Source organism: Electrona antarctica (assembly GCF_951216825.1).
Source record: "Electrona antarctica genome assembly, chromosome: 1".
Classification (NCBI taxonomy): Eukaryota; Metazoa; Chordata; class Actinopteri; order Myctophiformes; family Myctophidae; genus Electrona; species Electrona antarctica.
Window position 1 is genome coordinate 37134697 of NC_136806.1, and position 16632 is coordinate 37151328.

A 16632-nucleotide genomic window follows, 5' to 3' on the forward strand; every position below is an offset into this window, starting at 1 on the left:
GCCCTTTAGAGTGAGGTCGCTTCTCGCCCTCAGGGTTTCTTACTGGTATTCAGTATTAATTAATCAATCCATTCATTGTCAATGAAACCCAGTGACATGACGATGCAAAGACGCAATGATGCATGTATAGCTGCTCCAAAAACTGCTACAAATACACTGTGTAGCTTTGCATCTAATCTTTGTATCTTTTGCATCTGCCTGTGTGAACGCAGCATCAGGCTCAAGCTCAGGGGCCCCTGGGACTGGGCCCACTAGGCCCCTGGGACTGGGCCCACTAGGCCAGTTGGGTAATCCTCATATTTGAACTAGGGACCCCCCACCCACCCTGACAAGTGCTTTGAATTGTAGAAGTTGAGGCATTACATTTTGTTTGACTCGACTCCACAAATGAACATTGTGAAATCTGCAAGCTTGTACATCGGCTATGTTCACCATGTTTGCCTCTTCTTACGTAATATTTGAACATTTTGCCAATTTGGTTTTAAAAAGGTACACTTATTCCAAGCTAATTGAGTAGACAGAAATGGTGGCATCTTATAATTAGCATTATACTGAAATTGCTTAGCCGCATGCACGCATGCCACCCCCGCTGCACACACACACACACACACACACACACACACACACACACACACACACACACACACACACACACACACACACACACACACACACACACACACACACACACACACACACACAGTACTGCACGTTACCTTGTAAACAGATTAGTTTATCTTATTAGCCTGTTGACTCTTTTAACTTTAACCGTACTGTGAGCTAATGATCTCCATAGTAACAGAAACTATATGTACTTAGTTTACATACAGCTCTTGAAATACCTTTCCATCAACAACATTCATGATTACAGATGGTAAAATGGTAAATGGTGCATTTATATAGTGCCTTTATCCAAGGCGCTTTACATAGATTGTGCATTACATTAGCCCCATTCACACACACATTCATACACCGATGGCGGCAGAAACCATGCAAGGCACTAGCCAGCACATCAGGAGCAATTTGGGGTTCAGTTAAGTGTCTTGTTCATGGACACTTCGACACTAACTCTGGGGGAGCCCAGGTTCGAACAGGCAACCTTGCGGTTACCATCCAGCCACTCTACCCTTGAGCCATCGCCGCCCCCAGATGTTATTTAACATACAGTACAAAGAAACTGACTTTATACATTTTCTCAGCAGATGACAAATTTCACTAAATACAATTCATATACACCGATATGAACCCGCACACAGGTTTCACAATAACAAAAGGCTTTTTCAGCTTCACAAATATAATAAAATATCAAAAGGGGTATATTTAACTGTGACCCATACAAAGTGGTATCAAAAGTAACTGTGACCCATAAAACGTGGATGCAGATGTAGAAGATAGACAAAATCCACTCAAAACTAGCTAATGGATGCAGAAGGAGAATTATTTCTTTGGTGTAATGGACAACAGCCACTCAAAACTCAGAATATCAGTACTGGTGGGTGTTAATTTAGGTGAGTCACTAACATTCCTCCATTCTAGAAAGTCTACATTTTATTCTTTAACGAGCTTCAGTTGTGAGAAAACATTCAAAATGGTCATTCTGTACAACTAACTATCCAATAATAATTTGTTCAATTTGCATCTATTGGCTAATTTAGGATTTTAGGAATTTACTTCATAATTGTTCAATACCTGTATGCAACTGTTTCTGATTGTTGCCAAGATATTGTCTTTCTTTGTTGTTCTTATGTTATTTATGTGTAATCTTGGCATCATTGTAAATGAGGGTCTCCATCAATGATCTCTTCGAGAATTTTAAATAAAGGATGAAAGGATGAATGAATGAATGAATGAATGAATGAATGGTCTTAGGAATGCAGGGATGTGGGGTGTGTAATTGATAGAAAATTACACAACGATAGAAAATGTTCCATTTTTTTGAGTGAACTACTTCTTTAAGTGCTCCCATTGATTGGCACAAGTGGAAATAGTGTTGCGAGGGTAAGTAATGTAGGATAAATGTATGCAGCTCCATGGCTATAGGGTTAATATGTAAGACATGGCATTTTAAAGTTTCTCACTTTGACCTTTAATCATGGCAGCAGTGGGTGTTTATACGACACCTCTGCTACAAATTGTGATTCATCTCCCAATTTAGACAGTGACAAAGGAAAGTTCTACTCCCAGCGCATGTCTTTTTTTAAGGCCACTTTGGATAAAGTATTGACACCAAGTGAAATGAGTCAAGAGAGTGAGTCTTAAAAAAGATATATAGGCCTATATCAAGAATAGAATAGTCCTCACTCCTATGTATGTATTGCACACGCGCACACACACACACACACACACACACACACACACACACACACACACACACACACACACACACACACACACACACACACACACACACACACACACACACACACACACACACACACACACACACATATATATAATGATGTTATATCATCAATAAAAGTGTTTTGCCAATTATTTGAGGGCCCACTTGCAATATCCTTGGGATTCCTTGGGAGGTTGGGATTCAATCGCTGTATTACAATTATGTACACAAGCACCTTATTTCTGTGTTTGTCCAGAACAAGTTCATACAATATACAGCCTTGGCTGGAATGGTAATAAAAACTAGCCAAACAACTTTGTGGACAAAAGAAAAAGAAAGAATAAAGCAACAGAAAAAAATGACAGCTAGGTTTCAGACCAGAACAAGCAGGACAGCTATTAACGGTGGAATAAAAGTTATGAAAGCAGACACGATGCAATCCTGCTTTCAGCAGAGAAAAAATATATATTGTTGTGATATGTTTTGTACAACTTTGTATTTATGGATACGGACGTTTCTACTCTACCACAATGTTATGCTGCCCACACGGGCAGATGCAAAAGATACAAAGATTCTAAGCTACACAGAGTCACAGACACTGTATTTGTGGTCGTTAAGCAGCAGGAGGACGGGGATACGGACGTTTCTACTCTGCCACAATGTTATGCATGAAGTGCTGCCAGGTCCGCGTATTGAAAGTGAGTTGTAGTGTGTGTAAGTAGCGTGTTGAAAGGCATTTTTTGTGGGCTTGTTTTCATAGACCTGACAACAGTGAGTGTGTGTGTGTGTGTGTGTGTGTGTGTGTGTGTGTGGTGTCGCGTTTCAGCGTCACTGCACGTTTGCATAGTAAGTGTGCGACCTTCAGTTGCAACAAGTGGAGTTGATTAAACAAAAAAAGAATAACAGACAATATTGGATAATAAAAATAATGAAAAAAACATCACAGCACCTTTAAAGAATTCATAACATAAATATTTCAGACGTTCAAAGCATCAATTGCTTCTAGAGCTTAAATGGGGAACAGATGACTTTGTGTTTATGTGTGAATCATAAACTACAATTAGAGAAAATATCAGAAATTCACCTGAAGCCAAGGCACAAATTGCCGCAGTTTGTTCTGCAGCCTGCAGGCTCTCAGCAGTTGCGTCATCTAACACATATTCCAGATGTCTGGAAATTATAATACCGCCATAGATGCATTTATTGACTTTTAAGAAAAAGGGCTCCGCAGTGTGTGTGTGTGTCTGTGTGTGTGTGTGTGTGTGTGAGTGAGTGAGTGCATGCATGCATGTGTGAATATTCATTCCAATTTTTGACCAGGAGCACGAATACTGTACACAGGGATTACGCACATAAATTTACACTCCCACACAAAACGGTGGAAATAACTACATCTTCTCTGAGGCGCTGATGCATATTAATGGCGGCGTAGACGCCCTTGGCCATACACTGGCTCTATTGTAGTGCAATGAAGGCAGCTGGAGAGAGAGGTGACATTGCACATTTGAGATATGACAAACGTACTGTCCATGCACCCAAAAGCCACTCCGATTAAGGGAAGGCCAATGCTCAGTGTCTGGTTCTTTAGTACAGGGCTTCTGAAACTTACGTGCCTGCCAAGGACCCCCAAATTGATGCGTATTTCGACGAATGGCCGCGGACCTCCATCTGAAAACGTTTTGTGCCAGGGACGTCCAGACGAGAAGATTTATGTTGAAGAGAATACAATTTTTCAAGATGTACAAGCTTGTGGCATGGCACAAAGTCACACAATGTGAGCTTGTAGATCTGCTGATTATGAATAGCCAATATGAATAGTACTGTATAAATGGATACAGTGGTTAAAATGATATACTAAATAATAAAATGATATACTAAACGAATGATTGCGAGGGACCCCCCAGGGGTCCCTCGCAATCATTCGTTTAGTATATCCACTATTAGATATTTATATTTTACTTTGATTATGTAACCACACAAGCACATTTATTCTTTACATACTCTATGGATTACAAGAAGATCTTTTAGTCATTTTCCATCTGCAATTGACTTTTACAATTTAGCTGTTGACCCACACCAACATTTGTTTCCCTCATTTGGATGATGCCTATTGTAGTCTGTATAATTCAACTCGGTTTAATGGCGATGTGTGTTTCTATGCCTCTTAGTATAGCCTGTACTTTTCATTGGAATATTTCTTTGCAGCAATTCATTTATTATTCATCATCACCCAAACACTATTTGTCTGTAACGGCTGTATAATAAGCATGTCTTATAGAGAACTGAAGAGAAATCTTTCATCTTTACCTGAATACAATACCGCTATGAACAGTATATAACAGTGGTTCTCAACCAGTTTAATCACTTTAAGTTTAAATCAATTTTATATTTTGGAAGTTCAAAAATAGCCTATCTAGAAGCTCAGAGCTTGTAGATCTGCTAGTTCCGAAAAATTGTGAAAAGATCTTGAAAAATTGTTAAAGATAATCTTGAAACACAAATCCTTCTGTTTTTTGTTTTGTGTATTGTTGTTGCTTTTATTTTTATTTGTGTTTTATTTATTTGTTTGTCTTAATAAGACCCGTGTCCTTTATGTTTTTCATTTGGGGGGAAAAAAACGAAAACTTGTCATGTAACATTTTTGTCTTAATTGGGATCTACAGTTATGTGAAGCAATGCTATGGATACAGTATGTATGCAATGACTGCTTCTGTCAAATTCCAATAAACAAACGAAAAAGAAAAATCGAACACAAATCTTATGGGGGTCCCTGACACAAAATCTTTTCAGATGGGGGTCCGCATATCATTTTGAAGGTCCTTGACATGAAAATGTTTGAACAGTAAGAGAATAGATGTGGATTGTCTTTGTTTATTCATGATGGTTATTAATTTAAAATGATCTCTCTCTGAAGTCTGAAGTCAGAGAGCTGCCTGCAGTGGAATCAGTACGTTTTGGAGCTCTCTGGTGTCTCTGGTGGAAAGAATGCTATTGGTTTGACTTACTACCTAGCCTCGATACCCAGGCTTTCATACTACCTCATCAAACATTGATTCTAATGAAAGTTTGTCCAGTTTTCTTGACATGATAAGAATTATAGCATACGGTATATATTTAGATATACATTTTAGGATAATACATTAGATTAGATTGAGAAAATCCTCCGATTTTCCCAATATCAGTATTCTTTATTCTAGTTACTTTTCCCAGACATATTCATGAATCCACATGACATAAAGAATATTCAGCAACTTTCATTAATATGATTTAGACATTTTCTCATATTTCTGTAGTCTTTAATAAAGAGCTAAAGTCCAATACTTGCTAAACTTTAAAGAATAACAGGAACGTCCACAATATGTGTCATGTGACCACCACAGATACATTTAACCACTAAAACCCTGGAATCCCTCAGGGCTCTACTACTACTACTACTGTCCTACAAAGCCAAAGTGCAGTAACTAGGTTTTTGTGGAGAAATTGACTTATTTATCTGTCTCAAATGTCAAATAAGCTTTCATGATACTGGAGGCTAAACAATTACTATAAGAACATATACAATTAGTGCACACACTAAAATACCAATAAGCCAATTAGTGAACTATCATGTATACCAATAAGCCATTTAGTGCACAATAATTCAAATAGGCCTACCAATAAGCCATTTGGTGCAGTTTATATACCAAGCCATTTGGAAACATGCCTAATGTCAAAGGCTATTTTATCAGTTTGATTCTTTCCGTAGCAGTTACAGTACTGTACTGTATATACTAGGCCAACATTCTCACTCTCGTAGTTGTGCTATAGAGCGTTGCAGTCCCGCCCCCTTTCATGACGACGAGCGGCCCGGAAGAACATTTTCCATTCATTTTTCCCATAGAAATTTCAGAAAGTATTATTTTGTATTATTTAAAGACCTGTAAGCCTCGGACAAAGCCAACTCGGATGGTAACAAACCATGACAGTAAACACAATTTTAATTAGAAAGAAGAAAAAAAGGGTAGGGTACAACACTTTTTTTTTGTTTTTCTTTCTAATTATTTGTTTGTCCCAAAAAATTGTGTTTATTATCATGAGATGTCACCTTCCGAGTTGGCTTTGTCCGAGGCTTACAGGTCTTTAAATAAATACTTTCTGAAACGTCTATGGGAAAAATGAATTGGAAATTCCCTTCCGGGCGCTCGTCGACTGCAACGCTCTATAGTTGATGAGTTGGGGTGTCATCTGACCATGTTTGAAAGCTTTCCCCACAATAACAGAATAGTATATATAACAGAATAGTAAAGAGCTCTTAGAGACTATACGCTAAACCACATGGGTGTGCACCAATGTGGTTAAAACATTTAAAATAAGGCAGGACTTGGGCCCAGTGAGGCACCCCAGAGTGAGCTGCCAGTTGATCGAGGCCGTGCAGAGTGGTGCGAGATTGCGAGCTCCTTTGTTCACTCTACACTAAATATCTTTGTGAACAGACGACCTACAAGCTCATAGCACGTTGCATTGCAAGCTTCTAGATCATCTATTTTCAGTGAATGTTCGCACTCAGAATATGGACACTAGTGTGCATGTGGTTAAAATGGTGTCTCTGTGTTTGGTACTTTAGTTTAAAGAGGAGTGTGGGCTCCAAAGCGTCATGGTTGGATGAACTCTTAAAATGACACTTAAGGAGCTACAGAGTGTGACCAACCTTCCTTTTATTCTTTAGGTTTGTTCTCTTTGGGGCCAGAATTTGGATATCGTAGAAACCGTGTATTGTATGTCCAAAACTGTCGCAATGCGATGCGTTAATTATTTGTGAGCTTGTAGTTTGTAGATCAGCTATTTTTACTATTTTTGAATGACACTGTAGTATATGGTAATTAAGCAGGGCTTTAATTTACAAAAAGAAACCTTTAAATATGGAGATATGAGTTTTCCTGCCCCACAGCAATGATATACTGCTACAAAGTAAAAAAAAAATAATAATAATAAGAAACGTTTCGAGTAAAATATGACCAAAAATACTTACAGTAACTTTAATCCTATTTCGGACATGTCATTATAGGCAAAATGTTGAGTTGATACTGTGCATTTTATTTAATATTGCTTTTTTGCTTTCAACATTTTAAAATTAGGCCTTAAGTGGTAAAAAGAGCATTAAACTGCTGTCTGTACCCATTATCATAGTACTTGGAGTCCAGTCTATGACGTCAGTTCTGTCTGTGACATCAGAGACACACATGGATGTATACAAGCAGACAGCAGGGAGTTAGAGAACCTTTTCACCCACACAATAACCCAGCAGCCAATGCTGGGCACTGAACCACTCACGTTGTCAGCACGACCACCCCGGCAACAATTCTCTGGTTGTTATAGTGTATTATAATTTATAACCACTTCCTTGCATTCATATTATTTTGTGTATGAAAAATGTGTGTTCTATGATTTGACTTCAGCAAGTAGCAAGGTTGAAAGTGGGCTTTCAATCGGCGAGCATTACAAATAAATAGAGATGGGCAATATAATCGATATGGCAATATATCGCGATATTTTATTTCCAAATACTGTATCGATACTCCAGGTCGTAGAATTGCCATACTTTGAGGGGAAGAAACTCTCTTCTCATGTATAGAAAGCAAGTCCAGTGTTTTGAATAACACACCATTTAGTCTTAGTCTTCTGAAATGGTTTAGTCTAGTCTAGTCTTAGATGAGTAAATATGGAAAAACCTTAGTCTTTTAGTCTTAATCTTCAACAAAATTAACACGGAAAAATTGAAAATAAAAACAAAATATGTATAAAAAAATGTTTAAACTGCTCCGCTCCTCTAGATGTCGCTGTACTACTGCTAGTTAGCCTTCCAGTGATTAATCTCAATATAAATGGCAATATGTATCGCATCGCAATATATCGCGATACAATCCTATCGTGACCCAAGTATCGTGATACGTATCACATCGTGAGCCAAAACTCATTTCCCGATTCTGAACAGTCCTATAAAGGATCTGTGGAATCCAACCTAATAAGTTCTGCATAATAGAGTTTGGCATATATTAGTGCAAAAATATGAAACCCATTTCATCTACCTTGTTCCAGCTTGTGTCTCTGCATGCGCTTAAAATGTCATGCTGAAGGGTACACTGCACACATGGAAAAAACAACAAAGGAAAAACATTTTTCTTATAAAGCATTGCATTATTATAAATTGAAACAGACCACAACAAAAGGATGTACAGTATATAAGGAGAGAGAACAAGCGCCCACCACCACCTCAGAAGCCACACATTATAGATTAAAGTGTACTTTGATAATGCTCTGCTTAAAAGGAATTGGAAGGAGCCAGAGCTAGATGATCGCTGCTTGGATTCTCTTTCCATGCGTTAGATGTCTGGGCTGATGACTCCATGTTAATGTCATCCCTTTAATCTAAACCTTGGAGCAGATTACGAGCCTATTCATTAGCGACTCCCAATAATATTCAGCCGCTGTCTCTTCATAGGTTTGGCGCTAATTATTCATAGGACATAAAAATCACGGTGATTATGTTTGGCACCAGTGACTGCGTACAGGACACGGTTTTCACGTTTCAACCCCAGACTGGAGTCTGTCTGTGGTAGTAAGTCTTCAAAGTGGATGCCAAGGAAATTGTACGGTTAATATCTACTTTGTTGACCAGGGTACCCCAGGGGTCTATGCTAAGCCCCCTCATTGTGTCCCTCTACTACTACCTTTTTCACATCAAGGTCCATTATTTATTCAGTATTTGGCCACGGACCACCATTTGATGAGATTTGTGTTAGCCTATACCATAGGAGAGATAATAGGCAAACGTTGATCAATATATATAACAATTCTTCTACATTCTCCAATGGTGTAGACTTCTTGAAAATTACATAATTCAGATGTGTAACAATCATGTAACTCTTGAGTGTGTAGAATGAATACGGGTTCATTTGGTTTCATTCACTCTCAAGAGTTAAAGATCTATAAGGGTCCATCTGGTTACCAACTCCCCATCATTTAGCTGGGGACCACCTGGAACCCTCTGGTTGAGATTGAGAACCATTTGTCCTCAATATACGTTATACGATACGTTATGCCGTGAGTTACAGGCCTACCTCCTGCATGAGACTCTAATGAGCTTTATTCCAATATGTTTGGTATATTGTTTTTGTGTGGGGCTTTTTGCGTTATCCTTTTAGCATAACCTTTGACATCTGTACTACCTGTACCTTAATAATCGTGCTAATAAAGTATACAATCAATCAAAACAAGCTTGTAGATCTGCCTTTTATACCGAATTCTTGTTCGCCATGCAGTTATTATGACATGCCCAGATTGGGGACCTTAGGATTCATGGAGTTTAAGTTAGGCAAAACCATTTGTTAGCAGTAGAAACAGGAACATAGATATGTTCTAGTTATTACTGATTCACGAATCAGTAAAATGAAAATACTGTTTTATATGGTTCCGGTTTGTGCCTGGGTTTGTACAGGGTGGTAATGAGGAACCCGTCTCCCTGCTTTCCTTGCAGCATAATGCAGAACGCCACACAAAGGCCTCTAATAGCATCCTTTAATATGGACCACAGCAGGAGAGCTGGCCCCTAATACAAACGATCACTCTTTAGATCTCACATCTTTAATGTGAGTCTCGTAAGGAAAATATGTCTGGCGTGTTCATGGCTTGTCCTTGTTGCTATACCATACAGCATTTGTTCTCAAACATTTTCATGTCAAGGACAATATGCAAATATGCAGTGGTGTACATTTACTCAAGTACAGTGTTGAGGTATTTGTACTATTGTACTACTAGTATTTCCAATTTCCAATAATCTTTACATTAAATCTACTACAATTATTTGAACACTTTAATTACTAGTTACTTTGGAGATTTAAAATTTTGACTAGAAAATCTACAGTAACCACTGCAACCCTATATACATTTTGACCATTTGAAAATAGCAGATCTACAAGCTCAATGTGTCGCGATGCGATACACTGACCTTGTAGATAGTCTATTTTCAAAAGATTTTGTACACGTTTTGATCTTGTGAAATGGGACATTCTGCAATATAAGTACTTTTACTTTTAGTGCTTTAAGTATATTTTGATTCCAGGGGCACCCGCTGGCCTAGTGGTCCAGGCGCATGCCACATATAGGCTCTGGCCTGACAGCGTGTGGTCTGTTCGAGTCCCGTTCATGACCTTTGCTGCATCTCTCCCCTTCTCTCTCTCTCCCTCTTTCCTGTCCATCTTCACTGTAACTATTAATACAAAAAAACAAAAGCATAAAACAAAAAGTCTTAAAAAAAAAAGGATATTTTGATTCCGATACTTTTACTTGAGTACATTTTGAATACGGGACTTCTACTTGTAACGGAGTATATCTACATTGCAGTATTGATACTTTTACTTTTGAGTACTTTTTCCACCACTGACAATATATACGTATTTGGCAACGGACCCCCCATCGTTTGTGCCAGGGACCTCCAGAAGGGGAAATTGTGTTACTGTTAAAACATTTCTCAATTATTCAAATGTTTTTCAAGATTATACACACACACACACACACACACACACACACACACACACACACACACACACACACACACACACACACACACACACACACACACACACACACACACACACACACACACACACACACACACACACACACACACACACACACACACACACACACACACACACACACACACACACACACACACACACACAATTTCAAATAGCCAATCTACAAGCTCACAACCCGTTGCGATTGTGAGATTGTCTATTTTTCAATAGCTAAAAGTACAAAATAGGACTATAGTTTAAAGGGTAAGACCACTTTTGTAGAGGTTTGGGTTGTGTAGTTACCTTGCCATGATGTTACTCCAAATGTGGACAAGAAATCAAAAATAATTTCTCCAGTGATTAGAAATTGATAATTCAAAATATGCTCCTCATTGACTTACATTGTACGCTGAAACAGCTCTCAAAGTCACTCTTTTAGTACGTAAACAAACACAAACAAAGTTGTTTCAGACAATATAGAGCAACACCAAAACTCATGTGGTTTTATTTCTTCATAAAAATGGTAACTTCCTGTTGATTTTACTATATGAAGATCTGGATCCGGATCCATGGATCCAGTCCGGGTTTTCTTCTGAATAAAAATGGACAAATCAACAGGAAGTTAACATTTTTATGAAGAAATAAAACCACATGAGTTTTGGTGTTGCTCTATATTGTCTGAAACAACTTTGTTTGTGTTTGTTTACGTACTAAAAGAGTGACTTTGAGAGCTGTTTCAGCGTACAATGTAAGTCAATGAGGAGCATATTTTGAATTATCAATTTCTAATCACTGGAGAAATTATTTTTGATTTCTTGTCCACATTTGGAGTAACATCATGGCAAGGTAACTACACAACCCAAACCTCTACAAAAGTGGTCTTACCCTTTTTAAGTGGTTGAAATGATTATGATGCTACTTAAACTAATTTGGCTGGGGACCCCCTGGAACCCCTTCAAGGACTCCAATTTGGAACCACAAGATACAGCATGTGTCCGTTCTGTGATGCATCACAGCATAGCTGCATGACACTGCATGTGTGGCGTCGTTGGAAATATGTGGAATCCTCAGAAACGCTCTCCCGGTGCTTCAACGGTCGCATGGAGCTTATGCAAAGTGGACAGGTGATAAGAGGGATTTTGCACGCATGCATGCGCATTGCGCACACGCACACACACACACCAAAGCCCCAATGAGACTCCCATGGCCTGTTGATGAGGCGTACTGAATTCCTTTTCATCAACAGTCCAGGGTTCTCCTGCTGCACCAAACTGCCACCCTGCTCCCAGCCCAGGGCACCGACGCTCTGATGAATATGCATCCAATTAGTTCAGTTTTTATTTTTGCACAATTTAACTGTTAATGAGCATTTAAAAATGTATTAACCTGAGAGAGAGAAAGCCCTATAAACTGAACTAAAATGCAATTAGGCACCTATCTGCCAACACATTAAACTAGAGGAGTTCACAAACATCTGAAAATATTGAACTGATCTTTATTAATTTTAAAATTCTGTCTGCACGCCACTCGTACATATACGTTTCCACTCAGAACACAGCGCTATGAGAGTTTTTACATTTTTGTACAAGCTAATCTTCTATGGATTCTCTTCATATACAAACCCCATAGTGACAGTCCTGATCAGAACGACTACAATCTCCAGACAAGTTAAGTCTTCCAATTTCAAACTGTACATAATAACATCCAACCTTAGGTCTGAGTATTCAGGTCAAAGAAGGTTGTTTTATCAAAATAATGTTAACAAGCTTGTACATCCTCCAGAAAAAGCCCAGCTGCAGGACACACTGGTCAATAATGTGGAAAAGAAAATAACTAAGAGCCCAGACACCGGAAAGTGACCCTACAGTCTGTCAGTGGTAAACATTAATGAACTGACTGGGAGCAAGTCACTTTCCAGTGTGTAGACTCTTCATTCCTTTATTACCAGTTTTATCAAAATGACCATGTTATTAAAATTAACATCATACTGTAAGCTTCCATGAGAATAGTCCAGAAATAAAAGATAAATGATATGAACTGCACTATGCCCTAAAAGCTTCAAGTCACTGTCAGGGAAGACTAGACCCGTCATGGGTTATTAGTCAGGCTCACGGGAAGCCATTTTGAAGCCAAATATTCACACTTTTTCTTGCACATCTCACGGTACTGTAAGACCTTATGAACTGAATGTGATTCTTTTATCAGGGCATATTATTAACAATGGAAGCATAGACTGTGACCCAATAAGACTGAAAAAGCAGCTTGGTGACAAACGGCATTACTGGAACAAATGCAGTTAAAACAGTTAATATGCATCTATAATAATAAACACAGGCTGGTTTTATGTTGAAATAGTCATTTCAACATTTATACATCCTTTTTCAAATTACATGGAAAAATAATTTAAAAAATAAATTCAAATCAACATAATTCATAGGTTAACTCCAAGGCATGTGTCTGGTTATGTGTGTGCGGCCTCAACTGTTGCCAAAGCCAATTAACCACCTAAACCCTATATACTTGACCGGAGTCCCTCAGGGCTCTATACTAGGGTCCCTGCTGTTTTCACTGTAACGCTAAATATTTCCACCGAATGTTCCCAGAACAGGAACACTAGGGTTCAAGTGGCAAAGGCGCGTCCGAGTGCATCATCAGAAAAACTTAGGCTAACAGACGATGGGATTGTGCAGTTTGTATGTCGTCACATATACAAGCACAGTCCCCTGGATGTCAGCCAATGGCACACCGGCTCTGACTGCTTTCACCCCTCCTCTCTCCGCTTGGAGACCAATGGCATCTCTCCGCTCCCAGGAGGAGGAGGAGGAGTTGGGAAAAAGGAAAAGTTATATCCACAAAGACAACAAAAAATATATAAATACGATATTTAAATACCGCATTTTGATTTTGTATCAAGTCTAGTTAATTAAAAGCCTTTTGCTTTTAAAACCTACTTTGAGTGGCTGGACCATTGTTTTGTGGTTATATATATTTTTTTCTTCCTTTTTCCTGAACATTATTCCCTTCTATGAGCACCTTGGTGGTTTGAGGGATACGCTCCTGAAACCTCTCTTCAGTAGGAGGATTGTATCGGTGTTCATGATCCTCACAGAGCAATCGGACCAGTGCTGGCCTCTGACGGAGGAGCAGGAGAACGACAGCAGGACAAGGGGTGACCTCCTTAATTGCTCCTCCTCCTCTCCTCTCAGCAGGAGCAGTTTCCGCAGCCCTTCACGCTGTTCATGATCTCCCCCTGCAGTTTCTTCCTCTCCTCCTCTTTGGTGGACAGGCGTTGTTCGGCGGGCGGCTCAGCCCTGCTGATGCCGGCGAGGATCTTACTGTTCTGGGTGTTCCACAGCTCAGCGTACAGGCTGCCGGGCATGGCCAGGAGTGTGGCGTGGTCTCCGCGCTCCGCTACTCGACCCTGGGGACAGAGGAACAGAGGAAGAGCAAAGAAGTGCATGAGTGTCAAGGGCTGTGAGGGGAAACGAGAGACTGGAGGAGCGCTTAGAATTAGAGTTATTACCTATTTGCATCTTTCTGGGGAAGCTGAAAACAACGCCTTGGAAAATGTCACTTTAGGTGGTGCAATTCAATGACAACAACTATTATGGAGCTTGATCCAGAGGGCAGACTTTTTCCTTTTTGACTGCTCTTTTGTCCAGAAACTGTGACTTTACATTTGGATGTCCCGTGTTCTGAATTTTGCTTCCCCCCCCATGAGGAGATCTTGGACTTCATGATGCCGATCTGTGACGCCCGCTGTCTATACACTTGTCACTATCTATGACGTAGGACTTCTTATTTGAGCAATAGTCTAGGCCGATCTCACTGCCATTGACTTCAACTATGAAAATCAAGTTAAACATTTAAATAAATATATAAAATACATTTTGAAAAAATAAAACAATAATGTGTAAAGATGGCGATTGTATCAACAACACTGGAGATTGTATCCACTTCCAGCATAGGTCAGCACGGACCCTATTAAAAAGGAGTCAAATCAAAGCTCTGGGGAGAGAAACATCTCCATAAATTCACATCTGGGCCACGGTCAATATTTCCTCTAGTAAATTTAAATCATCCCGTCAGACTGCTCTGCTTAGAAATTTCTAAATAATTACCCATTGAATATTTAACCCATTCTGGGCGGGCCGGGCACCCCTTTGTGTTTTAAGCATTATGTTATACTTTAGCTATTTTTGAAAAATCGTGAAAATGTGGCGCAAATCTTTGAATATATATTCTTTCAGAGTGAACGTTTTTAACTCAAATCTTTGCTTCTGGGGGATCCCTGGAACAACTAACATATTTTCAGATGGAGGTCTTGGCCAATTACATATAGTTTCTGGGGTCCTTGACATGAACAACTTTGAGAACCACTGATATGGAAACATAGGTTTTTCAGAAAACTGTCATGATTTAGACCTCAGGTAAATTAGCCCCAAAAATAGGGCTTTTTTCTGAATCTCTGCTACCCCCACTCCAACACCTGGCACTCAGTTTACACACACATCTATAGTCAAAGGACCACAATTGATTTGTGTTTGATCCTTTCGACAGATATGTACAAATATATTGTCATGATATAATGCATGTATAATTTTATTAATAAAAACACCAATACATTGATCAAAAGAAAGGGTCTCGTCAGACAAGAGAAGGCTACGTAAAATAATAATTTAAATAAAATGTCTGTCACAAAAAACGTGAAAATTAACCACAACCAAATAATATCAGGACGATGCATACACTTGACCACTAAGGTTGATCATTGCCTCCACCAATCACTGCAATCAGTTGACGTTTACATCCAGACTCATAATAGTAATATAATATTACTATAATATATTCATATATTACTTTATGTATTACTATATGTATATTACTATAGTAGGGAATGAAGATGGAATTGAATGAACACATTTGTGAGGTCCCAGGGGTCGTTTTGGGCGTTCCAGAGGGACCCCAGAAAATGTTACAGTATCCTCAGGGAATGTTACAGCTTCCAAATCCGTTTACCCACAACTTTATACTTCGGCTATTCAAAAATTGCAGGTCTACAAGCTCAAAATGTGTCACATCAGCTATTATGTTCTTCTCCCGGGCAAAAAATCTTTTCAGATGTGGGTCTGTGGCCAAATGCATAACAATTTGGGGGGCCTTGACATGAAAATATTTGAGAACTACTGTTCATGTAGTCTTTCTGACCACAGATCAGTGTGTCTGAGTCTCTGTGGAGTCATGGAGGCCCTGCCGCCTCCCCAACAACTGTTCCCTTCTCTCTGACGCAAAAACATGGGACACATGCAGGCTGCACAGGCAGACACATACACACAAACACGCGTATGTATGCACGTACACGCACCCGCTTACCTCCCACACAGTCAAACACAAATAACGGCACCCCCTTCCCCCACCTCCCAGGAGCGCATGCAGAGGTGTCGGCGTCATCTTTAGCTCGCACGAGTCACGCACGTGACCGCTACCACTCGTTATTTTAATGAGCACCCCCCCCCCAGGCATTCCTCCGCTCATGACACCAGCAAACACTGTGCCGCTGCAGCCGCATCACACGCTAAACAAGCCTTCTCGCCGCGCCCCCTCTGATCCCCGCCATCTGATGCGCGACACTCACTCCACCAAGGCTTGATTCACAGTTGCACCGAAAACAAGCACATCCACCATTTTCGGTGTGCGACGTACCAATGCACGACTAAGCATAAATCGCACTTGACA

General features: G+C 39.6%; 1 protein-coding gene across 2 annotated transcripts in view; it reads right to left on the bottom strand.

The window, feature by feature from the left end:
• Positions 1-12371: 12371 nt before the first annotated feature.
• Positions 12372-16632, bottom strand: part of abcb7 (ATP-binding cassette, sub-family B (MDR/TAP), member 7) — a 53598-nt gene continuing 49337 nt past the window's right edge. For both annotated transcript variants that reach the window (XM_079504470.1, XM_079504469.1), the window contains exon 16: positions 12372-14317. In XM_079504470.1, the coding sequence (XP_079360596.1) occupies positions 14099-14317 (219 nt within the window). In that variant the 3' untranslated portion in view covers positions 12372-14098. The remainder of the gene's footprint in view (positions 14318-16632) is intronic.